Here is a 12,570-nt window from a genome sequence, read left to right as displayed (position 1 = left end):
GCGAGAGTTAGCCGAGAAAAGGGCTAAAGCTAAAGAGCCAAGCAGTGTTTAAATGAATACAGTTTGTGTGTTGTTATTTCGGGCATAAGCTAGCCGGGCAGGCGGCTGGGGTGCTGGGGCCCCGCCGCCCCTATTACTACACAGAATAAATTTCCTTTACCCTTAAAAAAAAAAAAAGAACTTCTGGAGGCATCACAATCCTTGATTTTGAATTCTACTGCAAAACTAGAGTACTGAAAACACCTGGCATTGACATAAAAACAGACAGGAGGACCAATGCAACTGAATCAAAGACCCGGATATCAATCCACACACCTAAGAACATCTGATTTTTGACAAAGAAGCAAAAAAACATAAAACGGAGAAAGGAAAGCATATTCAAAAAATGGTGCTGTCATAACTGGATATCAACTTGTAGAAGAATGAAAATAGACCCATATCCATTACTATGCACAAAACTCAAGTCTAAATGGATCAAAGACTTCAATCAATATAAAACCAACCACACTAAAGAGAAATTGGACAAGACACTTAGCCATCAGAGAAATGCAAATCAAAACAACTGTGAGATTAAAATCACAAACGACAACTTATGCTGGAGAAGATGTGAGGTAAAGGGAACACTCCTCCATTGCTGGTGGGAGTGCAAACTGGTACAGCCGCTTTGGAAATCAGTATGGCAATTTCTCAGAAAATTAGGAAACAACCTACCTCAAGACCCAGCAATACCACTTTTGGGTATATACCCAAAGTATGCTCAATTATAACACAAGGACATGTGCTCAACTATGTTTATAGCAGCATTATTTGTCAAAGCCAGAACCCAGAAAAAACCTAAATGCTCTTCAAACAAAGAGTGGATAAAGAAGATGTGGTACATTTACACAATGTAGTACTACAAAGTGGAAAAAAATGACATCTTAAAATTTACAGGCAAATGGATGGATCTAGAAAAACATCATATTGAGTGAGGTAACCCAGACCCTGAAAGACAAATGTAATACGTACTCATTCATAAATGGCTTTTAGACATAAAGCAAAGAAAAACCAGCCTACAATTCACAATCCCAGAGAACATAGACAGAAAAGAGCACCCTAAGAGAGACATAAATGGATCTAATCTACATGGGGTGTAGAAAAAGACAAGATCTCTTGAGTAATTTGGGAGCATGGGGATCAGGGGAGAGAGTAGAAAGGGAGGAGAGAGGAAGGGAAAGGAATAAAGAAAAATCTTTAGCTCAATAAAAACAATTTAAAAAGAAAAAAAAGAGTGTTGAATTGGCTCTGAGATAGGCTCTGTTACAGAATAATCATATTTTAAATTTTATAAAGGAATATTTTAATGTATACATCGACATTGATTTAGCTGTCCATTTATAAAGTGTGTGAGCACGCATACGTGTGTGTGTGTCTCATGGCATGGTGTGCTATTACTGAGAATCTATGGAATCCTCAGGTGTCCTCCAAGGGCAGGGAACACAGAGCCATAGGAGTATGTTTAATGGCAGTGATTGCACACCAACCAGGTCATTGTTTATTTAGACCCTCGTGTTCTTAACTCATAAATAAGATTATAGAAAATACAGGCATGTGCATATATGCAGATATATGCTTTCTACATAATATGTATAATAGACCTTGACTTGTCTTATTGGCAACATGACCAGACCTAATTAATGGGTCATCTAAAACTTTGGTACATTCTGTTCATAAGCTTCTTTGTGAATCTTCTAATATAATCGACCATCCTAGTGGGCAGTCTCTTCTACAGTAGAGAAAGTAACAATAGCATTGACTGGAGAGAGTTCTGTGCCTATCCTGTATAAGCTGGTATAAACAATTTATTCAGGGAGTGCTTCATCTTGTCCTCATTTAATATTTGAAAAGGGTAATTCAAGATGTTCTTATTTTAGAAATGAGTAAAAAGGCTTAGAGAAGTAAGGAGGAATGAAAGCCCCAAGATTAAATTCCAGGTTTTCCTACCTTTCACAGTATATCATTATATACAGTATATTGTTGTACACAGTATATCATTATATACAGTATATTGTTATACATGTATTCTAAACTTTCTGGAGTCTACTGGAAAAACTTTAGAAAACAGGCGATCTATGATATTAGACAAATTACATTTTTTTACGATACATACCATATTACTACATTTCCCTCATATGAAAACTCTAACCATTGCATGCATGAACTCATTGCTGCCTATGCTCCATGGAATCCTCCCAGCGCATGCTCATGCAAGCAACCCTAATTAAACTCAGTGAGTCACACAAAAATAATGGCATCAAAGTAGGAGTCAGGTTTGTTGGGTGGGGATGCCTAGTTTCAGGAGGAAAAGGGGATGCTAAAGGAGGATCCTGGGAGGTAACAAATGACCAGACTTTATTATGCGGAGGCATGGAATTGTCAAAAAATAAATAAAACAAAAAAGATCTCTAAAGTTTTCTGTAAAATTTCATGGTTGGATTCTACTCCAGGTCTATTTCATGCATGGTCTCATGAGACAGGGTCACGACTGTTCATTAATTTATTTGTCAGCAGTGAAGATTCATTAATCTTCTAATTTCAGCCACATGTATTTTAAATGATGAGCTTAATACAATGATGTTGACAAAGTGCCTATGTACATGGTATGTATGTGCTGTTGTGTACCTTCCCATACATCTTCCCCATTCACTCTATTCAAAAACCTTCAACACAGTCACATGTAAATATATTTATAATTATCATATTTGTAAAAGCAGAAAAGAAGCCCTTCAACACATAAATGGCATAAATAAATGACTGATACATCAGATTGACTATTATGAAGTCATTGGAGATTGCTTATGGAATGAGCAGTGGTAGAGTGCTTGCCTAACGTGTGTAAGATTAGATTTAGTCTGGACCACTGCAAATAAGATATGTTCATAACATATTTTTAAGGCTGTGAGAAATGACATAGCATATGATGACATAAAAGTTGGTTCTCAATTCTCTGTGCATACCAATAAGGGGGTTTGGTCATAGATATAAACAGAAATAAAGGTGAAGAGCATATATTTCATAACAACAGCTATGTACTGCAGAGTGAACATAAATGATGTTTCTATCTTTCCACGAACATGTAAAATACATGTGTACTCGGTACAGGGTGTCCCAGCAGGCTCTGGACCAGCTGGACTGCTAACACAATGGCCCATCTGTTCAGGAACTGTAGTGTTTATAAATCCATGAATATTTATGTATCTGTATAAGTAAGTATATGGTTAGGATTTTTCAATTTCCATGACTCGTGCTTTAATCCTGCTTTCTCTCCATCATGCATATGAGTCGCATTTTTTCATGGGTCAGTTGGGAGTTGACTTTGTTTAATAATGGTTTAAAAACACACATAGGAAGAGAAACCTGCTGGTGCTAGAAGGTTAACCACTATGTGTTCAAAGCCAAGTATAAAATTGTTTTAAATTATACCCTCTTCATTTGTCTATCTGAATTCCCAACTCTTTCTACAGAAAAATGTCACTGATCAGTGACCATTTACCTAACAATAGTTTCCCTGTTGATACAGAATCATAATGGCTCCATAGAATGAATAGCACATTTACAAAACTGAAAATCTCATTTTGCAAATAAGTAATAATTCTTTTCATTGCAAGGGACAGTTGGGAGTTAAATGTCTTATGTTTTGACATTATCTGCTCACAATTTGTCACCAACACTTTAGCTGTCCATTAAATGGTAAAATGTGTGTTTGTGCATCCTGCAGAGCAATGGCATGCAATGACGGTGGTAGGTAATAGCTAGAGAGAAATAAGCAAATGAATCTCTTTGGCCTGAGGGCATTAAGTAGATTGGAGTTTTTCTAGTAACTAAAAGGGATCAGCAACTATGTAGCTGAAAAAAGCCATGGGTATTTCTGACATCTGTATTTCAGTAGGTATGTTGCATGAGTACATTATTCTGTTTGTTATTCCACCAAATGTTAAAAGGTGTCAGAGATAGGTCACCTGCTTCCATTTGAGTATAGAAGCTTTATACTTGTCTTTTGGAAGTATGAAACTAAATTAATTTGTAAAATTATTTCCTTGCTATTTATTCCATCTATGCCACAGCCCCAAGTCTCCTCTGTATTGTGGTCTTATTTTGCAGACACCAGAGATAACAGGCTACATGCTCTAACACTTCTCATCACATTAAATGTAACACAACTGAACATACGCTCAAGCCAAAAATGATAAGGGATTACATCTCAATTCTTTGCTGGAACTGGAGTTTGGAGAAACCATCCAAACAGCATGAGACTGAGTATGCTGAATACTAAAACGAACTCGCACTCTCCGAAAACTGAAGCCAACAGCTCAATGTACTCTTCAAAATGGGAAAACACATGGGAACTGGGACATTTTGTAAGAAGGATACCTTCCATTATTTAACCAGTATTTGTTATAGTATGAAACCTTCCTTACATAAAAAAGGATAGGATTTTGAGGGTCTCCCATATTATCAGATTCTTGATAGTCTCAAACTCAACATATTTTCTTAATATGTTTGCCTGTCCAGCAGTATAATGTAATGGCAAAATTTCTGTCCTCACAGAATTTTCTGGTCCATAATAAGACCTTTGGAGAGCCCCTCGAGTCACTTGTTGCCAAGTGGTGAGGGTATTTCTTACCTTTGGCAGAGATGCCCTGGAACCTGAACTCTGGGTAGTCATTGTCAGGACTGTTGTGATGCCAAGGGCAACCCTGGCAGGAGCTGCATCCATGTTTATCCAAAAGGAGACCCAGGACAAAATGACTATCAACAGGCTGGGGATGTACATCTGGATTAAGTAATAGCCCATCTGGCGTTCCAGGTGAAACTTGACCTCAATGCAGGTAAACTTGCCTGGAAGCAGAAAAGGATCATTTGAAATCTTACTTGAACTCATTTCCCCAATTCTACTCTCCTATTTGATTCTGAAAAATCAATCACATTGTAAGCAGATTGGGAAGATTGTAGACAAATGAATGCTCACCTTACACAATCAATTCAAATTTTCCAATTCTTCCAGTAATGGAAACAGTAGTGTGAGCATATGATGTAGATCTGTTGCTGATTATTTTAGATAGGACTTTGGCATTTGTAAGACTGACAAAAGATTAAAAAATGTTTGTGTTGCAAGTACTAAACAGCACATAATGTGTAACCATTAGCATTAACATGCACTATATACAATGCAATAGTTCACACATACCATGTAATTTGGTACAATTGAAACCAATCCCGTGTGTGTGTGTGTATGCTTGTGCTGGGGTTCAAGTGTGTGTTTCTGCTTGGGGAACCAGAGGCCAACCTCAGGTATCATTTTTCAAGTGCCTTTCACCTTGGTTTTTGAGGCAGTTTTTCACTGGGACCTGGGACTCTCCAATTAGAGTAGGCTAACTATGTGTATCCACCTCCCCAGTGCTGGAGTTACATTTATGTGACACCATTTCCTGGGTGCTAGGGATTGAACTCAGGTTCACAGGCTTGCATGACTAGCCCTTTACTGACTGAGCTAAGTCCCCAGCCCTCAACTGCTTCTAAGTGGTAAGAACATCCTGAGTCTTGGAGTAACTGCTTATCTTTGTATTCTCAATGTTAAAAATCTAAGGGTGAAGAGCAATCAGGGTTCCCTGACCTGTGGGAAGTCCAAGGACCGCCCACCTCCATCCAGGCTTAGGAGAGGGACTTGATCAGGGGAGGGGGAGGGAAATGGGAGGCGGTGGCGGGGAGGAGGCAGAAATCCTTAATAAATAAATAAATTAAAAAAATAAAAAAAAAATCTAAGGGTGCATTTATAGAGTATGCATACACCCTGTTCATTGTGAAAACTTTCTACCCTTTTGGGAATTGCTTGGAGACCCTTAGAGTGATTATTCATTCCTAGAACCAGTTTGTAGTATTATTTCATCTATAACAATAAGTGCATAGGAAGATACTGTAACTTTTAACATTATTATTAACAAGTAGATGTGCTGGCCTCTTTCCACATTTTTCTCTTCTTTATTGGTTTTGAGTTAGACCCTGCAAGGTTATTTGTATTATTTCCCTTGAAGAATAAAGATTGGGAAAAATACCTTGTAATCGGGCTTAAGTTACTTCATAAGAAGTTGCTGTTGGCTGTTCTGGGCTGGCTCACAAAGAGACCCATTGTAATGAACAGGCCAGAGCATTTGAAACACAAGACATCAGCTTTCCTGGGCAGGTATAATCTTCCAGGCAACAACAGATGCCCATGTGTTGCCGCTACTTCAACCTTGCCCACCACATATGCCTTTCATTGCTAAAAATAGCACCTGACTTTATAGAGCCAGCCGAATTCTCTCCAGATGATGCTCATCCATACTCGTAGTGCTCTCCAGGACTGCAGAGAAAGAACATCTCTATTTCTGGGCTTCCCAGACCTATGTCATTATCACTTTCTTCCACTAAGGCTAGGAGTGCAAATTGACCTGAGGGTGCACTGTGAAGAGTGGATGCAAGGAGCAGCCAAGATTTATGTTTTCTGCACAACTAATGAGGTCTTCTACACCTCTCCTCAGACTCATTCGACAGCAAACGCTCAGTAAAAGAAGCGCCAAAGACTTCTAAATCTCTCTTCAGCATTTGAGGGAGAGGAGCTGCTGCACCGACAGGCCTGTTCCACAGGGTCAGAGCCCCCAAATGTTTAGGGTTCTTTTAACCTCTGTGTTCTTCATGAATGGGCAACAATTAACCTAATAGGATAGCTGATTTGATAAGCAAATAGGGGTTATTGGGGGTTAGCAAGGAAAAGAAAAGCTTACCAGTGTTGTAATGCTTTGTGCAGTAGCCAAGCTCCTTCTCTTCTTTCAGAATAAACTGGGGCAGGGTGAGTCCTTCAGCGACTTGTACCGGACCATCACTTAACCACTCAAATATCAGGTCATTCATAGTGTACCCAACTGGAAGAAAGAAGTAGTAACAAACAATGTACCCGTTCTAGGAGATGGCAAAGTCTATCGACAGAAGTGGACAAGCAGGGAAATCATTTCAAGTACAGTCTTAAGAGCTACAGTCATCACAATAGCTACATGCCATCAGATGCAGACGAACTGCACGCAGCAAGGGAGTTCTGATTAATTTATTTTTGCATGTGTATATAATGAGAGGAAGGAATCTAGAGAATTTTTTATCTCCTGCCTCTTTAGTCACTAACTCTCTCTGAAGAACAAACAAGTAAACAAACACCAAATCCTTTGAAGATTTTCTTCGCTTGAAAGAGTTGTGTCTGTGGCAGTTCAATAAGACAATCCAATTCATGGTGCTGGTCTTAGTATTTCAAATGAAACCATTCCTTTTGAAAGTTTTAATGAGAACGAATTCATTACAGGCCTGCCTGAGAGTATTACCATTGCACAGTTGGCCCCTTCTGGAGTGTTAGCTTTACTTGTAGGAAACATGTTAATTACTAAGAGTAAATTCCCAGTCATTTTAAGAGGACCTTGTAGGACGTGTAAACCAAGAACAGTGACACAGGAGCTGGGTGTGTAGCCCTGTTGATACAGTTCTTCCCTAACATTGATAAGGTCCTGAGTTCAATCCCCAGCACCACATAAAATAGCAAGTCGTAGCACAGTAGACACAGAAGTTGAGAGATGGAAGCAGAAATAACAAAAGTTCAAGGTCACCTTTGACGGCACAATTAGTTCAAGGCCAGATAAGGCTGTGTGAGACACTATCTCAAAAAAACAGCAAATTCCACAAGAACAGTTATATGTACATTGCTAAATTACCCCACTCATTATTCTCATGAAGTAAAACAGGCTCCCTATTTTGTAAGGTCCAATTGTTATATGACTACAATCATAGAAATAGTGGAGAGGAGCCGGGGGTTGGGGTGGGGGGAGTGGTGGCGCACACCTTTAATCCCAGCACTCGGGAGGCAGAGGCAGGTGGGTCTATGTGAGTTTGAGACCAGCCTGGTCTACAGCAGCTAGTTCCAGGGCAGGTTCCAAAGCTACAGAAAAACCCTGTTTCAAGAAACAAAAAACAAAAAAAAAGAAGAAGAAAAATCATATATTTATAAAGTATAAATAATTGGATCATTATTTATCAATAGGTTTACATATTTCTCTAACCTAGATATGACAATAATTTGTCAGTCATTATTTCTATGCCCTCCTTGTATTTTTTTTAATATTTGAACTGTGGAAAGCAGACTAGTGAGAACAAAATATATTCTATGAAGAGTGCAATGGCTAATAACTGTAGCATATCTATTAAGTTTATAAATTCTTATTCTTGCTTACTATAAATAGCGACTCACCAACTCTAACCAGAAATCAATGGCATATTTATTTGTGTCTACATTCTTTTGAGAATCTTAAAGACAAGAAATAAAATTATAGAAAGTAGCAAACTGGAGTGTGGATTCTGTTTAAACATTGATGGTCCAGAAAAGCAGTGGCTAATCTATCTCTCCCATCACCAATCTGTATGAATATATCCCACAACAAATACTTAATGGGACAAAGCAAATTAACTGATTGAATCTTTTTAAGTCTTAGGTGAGCTCTATTTCATAGATCTGGGTACTGCTTTACAGAGAAAATAAAACGACTGGGCCAAGGCTTGGGAGATTTAGAATAGTAGAGGTGACACTCTTTATGTATAAAAATGTTTTTCTCAACTTTCTTCTCAAGAGAAGGGACAACAAGGAATCATTAAATACATTATAAACAAATACTCTCATTTTTTTCTATGACAGCATCTAAAAACAAAGATTTTTGTTATTTTATTTATTTCTATAAGAAGTTTCAAGGGAACTCTGTAAAGACTTTAAATGATCAGAAAGATGCCCATCACCATTTCTTTTAAAATGATGGTTAGTATGTCTTCTTACACTTACTTTTTTTTTATAAGCCAAGAAGTTAAAAGTATCTCCTTGGCCCCGCCTCATTAAATCTCCTAATATCCCCTTAAGTTAATAGCACTTAACATGTTTTTGGACTCTGAAAACAGCAAGCCAGAGGAAATTTTATAGATCTTAACTGAAAATCCCACTACCTTGGAGGCATGGGCAACTTACGGCACATGTCAGCGATTTCTGTGGCAGCAAAGTCGGAGTGCAAAGGGGACAAAGTAAATAATATTTCCCTGTTTACTTCAATATGTCTTAGTGTATTCATTGCTTATTTAAGAAAGATACCAGCTCTTATTCCATGTCAACTTATGCCCTCTGTCATTTTGTTTATTTCTTTATGTTCTTTGGTATTGCCAAAGATCAAACCCAGGGCCTTGAGAATTTTAGGCAAGAATATTCCTGTTAAGCTTCAGTCCTCATGCCTCTCCTTTTTGAATCCTCCTATGGCTAAGGGCCTTGCGTCTTGTTCTCAGTCAGTCACTCTTCCTTCTAGTATCTTTTTGGCTACTTTGGTCTATATGAGTGTAACACCCAAAGAAACATGATTTTCTGATTAGTGATTATTTATAAAGGCAAGATATAGTCACACTTATCAAAGGCAAAACTTTCATTTCACAGAAAATGTTGCTAAATCAGACTTAAGTTGTTTTTTTTTTCCCCTGAGGAAAGGAAACTTATTTAACACTTTGAGCTAAAAGTTTTTCTTGCTGTTCTGATAATAAGCTTCTCCTATTATACACCCATCCTTCATTAAGACCTTGGGTGTTGGGAAATTTGTAGAGAATTAGTCTTACAAATATTTATTCCTTTTGGCACACTAAAAGAGACATGCCAATGGTGGTTACAACAAACAAGTTGTCATTTAATAATGAGGACTTACAACTCTCCAGCTGCATCGTACAGGTCTGGACATCCATTGGGAAGTTCTTCAGGTCCATGGGACAAGATAAAGTCAAGGTGAGCCTTAGCAAAGAACAAAAGGAAAACCTACTTTAAAATCTGTGAAATGTCATCCTTGAGAGACAAAAATTCATTTATCATTAGCAAATATAATGATTCAAATATTGAAACCTAAGCTTTCAAGCAATACTTTGTTTTAATGAAGAATAACTGTTGATAACTTTACAAAATATATTACCATTTCATTCCAAACCCTTACTCTATTTTCAGCTTCCAGATTCTGAGTATTTCTCACTTCCAGATTCTGATTCTCTCCAACAACGATGCTCCCTCTCAAGATAAAATGTTGTAATATGAACAATGGGCTCTTAGCCACAATGGTGAACAAAAACACAAGGTTATGATGTTTAAACATTATGCTGGGCAGTGACGCTGCATGCCTTTAATACCAGCACTTGGAGGCAGAGGCAGGTGGATCTCTGAGTTGGAGGTCAGCCTGGTCTACAAGAGCTATTTCCAAGACAGGCTCCAAAACTACACAGAGAAACTCTGTCTCAAAAAGGAAAGAAAGAAGAAAGAAAGAAAGAAAGAAAGAAAGAAAGAAAGAAAGAAAGAAAGAAAGGAAGGAAGGAAGGAAGGAAGGAAGGAAGGAAGGAAGGAAGGAAGGAAACAATTATAGTCTAGATATATGTACCATGATGTGAATGGATACGAAACAGTTCTCTTTCCATTAAATGGGAAAATACTTGGTTTCACAGACTTTTCATTTACTAATCCACATGATGAACGAACTATTTTGGCATGCATTCTAGGATTTCCAGTTATAGAGCAAATAATTCTTGAGTGAGGAAAACCCACTTCAAGATAATGGCTTGTACAGTCTTCATCTCTCTACACCCTATGTGGTGACTTTGATCTCTTTTCTCCTTGGACTTTTCTGAGCTCCAGCCTTCTCCACATTGGGCCTTCAATTAGGATATTCATTGAGCTACCATCTCTTTTTTTTTAGCATTTTTCTTCTGATTTCTCATCACAATGGTGTTTAACTTTCGCCCTGAAATTCTTTGTACTTTTAAGATTCAAGGAAACCAATTAGAACCGATAATCAACAGAACTAGGTTTCCTTCCCAATACTACCTAAAACCACATTGTATTCAAAGCAAGGTACTAAAACTTGCTAAACATTTGGCTCTCACTGATCAAAGTAGGAAGTAGGATATATGATTTTTATTCCTATCTGATGCTAATACTTCATGACTCGACGTTTTCCTTGTTGTGCAGCCATGATTTTTCATGTCCAAAGATTCGTGTCACAGTATTACCCAAAAGTTCTCTTATCATTATGCTCATCCTCAACTCACCTCCTGATTTGCCTCTCTTTGTTTTTGGTGGTTCATTTTGTGTTCTTTTCCAGCACAAGCAAATTATAGCACACATTGTTTTTTAAAAAGGAAAGACTTAAGGTTTGAAGTGAGAATAGGGAGTCCGTGTTGACGGTTGCCAAAGGCATTAAAATACAGCAGTGATTGGAACAAGCATAATTCAAAGCAACAATTACAGAAAAATGTATTCAATCTTAGAAACAAATGCACCCCTAAGTTAAAAGTAGATATTTCTAGCTGTTGGTAGTATTCATAGTAATTTTTGTTTGTTTTTTTTCTTTATTCCGAAGTATCTGTATTGACAAGTATAAGCTGTTTAAAATGTTCATAACATCCATTATCAGCTTTCTCATCTTCAGGAAATGAAAAGGTTTTTTTTTTTCAAAATAAAGCTGAAAGGTAAAATTAGAAAATTCTATTTTATTCCATATTTTCTATTGTAATCTGAATATCAGATCCAGTGTTGCACCTCATTACAAAATGAATAAGCTGTCTTTTTGAGAGCATCTGAGAATCTGAATTCCATGGCTCCAACAAGTTTTGAGTTTTAAAGACCTGACTTAAAATATCATTTTTAGATATAAAAAAGAATACTGATCACTTTTGGAGTTTATTTGTAGATATAAATATATGGATATCTACAGATTTCACCTGAGTAAAGTCTGGTTTTAAAAAATGCAATTTTTGCTCATCTTCTCCCTCCTTCCGCTCCTCATTGGGACCTTGGGAGCTCAGTCCAGTGCTCCAGTGTGGGTCTCTGTCTCTATCTCCATCCATCACCAGATGAAGGTTCTATGGTGATATGCAAGATATTCGTCAGTATTGCTATAGGATAGGGTCGTTTCAGGTTCCCTATCCTCATCTGCCCAAGGAACTAACTGGGGACATCACCTTGGGCTCCTGGGAGCCACTCTAGGTTCAAGTTTTTTTGGTTATTTATACCATAAACCCTTTATAATAAGGACAAAGAAAAAGCAAATAAAATCTCTAGTTAATAAATAAATACCTGATTTTTAAAAACTGGAGTAGTGGTAACTCAAAAAGATCCTTGGGATGAAAATGAATGTTTTTCTTTTTCATTTTAAAAAGGGTAATATTTTCATCATACAATAATATGTTTTTCTCTGACTTTTTCTTGTAAATATTACTATTAACAAGTACAAAGCCTTAATTAGGAAGGAAGAGGTGGTTTTCTGTGAGACATTGTACAATATTTTGAATTTAATAAATTATGTGTTATATATTTCAAAATTACTGAGTGTATATTCCAAATGTTCTTGCCACAAAAATAAGCATTTGAGATTGATGAATAAATTAACTAGCTTCATCTAATAACTCCATATTGTATTCATAAATAACAACATCTCTTTTGCCCCACAAATATATATA

At 37.2% G+C, this 12,570-nt stretch overlaps 1 protein-coding gene across 3 annotated transcripts in view; it reads right to left on the bottom strand.

Moving 5' to 3' along the window:
- Window positions 1-12,570, bottom strand: part of Glra2 (glycine receptor alpha 2) — a 201,268-nt gene that overhangs the window by 127,024 nt on the left and 61,674 nt on the right. For all 3 annotated transcript variants that reach the window (XM_005358746.3, XM_005358747.3, XM_026784926.1), the window contains 3 exons: window positions 9,780-9,862; window positions 6,801-6,938; window positions 4,664-4,878 (listed from right to left, as the gene is read on the bottom strand). In XM_005358746.3, the coding sequence (XP_005358803.1) occupies window positions 4,664-4,878; window positions 6,801-6,938; window positions 9,780-9,862 (436 nt within the window). The remainder of the gene's footprint in view (window positions 1-4,663; window positions 4,879-6,800; window positions 6,939-9,779; window positions 9,863-12,570) is intronic.

Source organism: Microtus ochrogaster, chromosome X, assembly GCF_000317375.1.
Source record: "Microtus ochrogaster isolate Prairie Vole_2 chromosome X, MicOch1.0, whole genome shotgun sequence".
Lineage (NCBI taxonomy): Eukaryota > Metazoa > Chordata > Mammalia > Rodentia > Cricetidae > Microtus > Microtus ochrogaster.
Note: the sequence above shows the minus strand (reverse complement) of the source record. Positions and strands in the feature narration are given on the sequence as shown.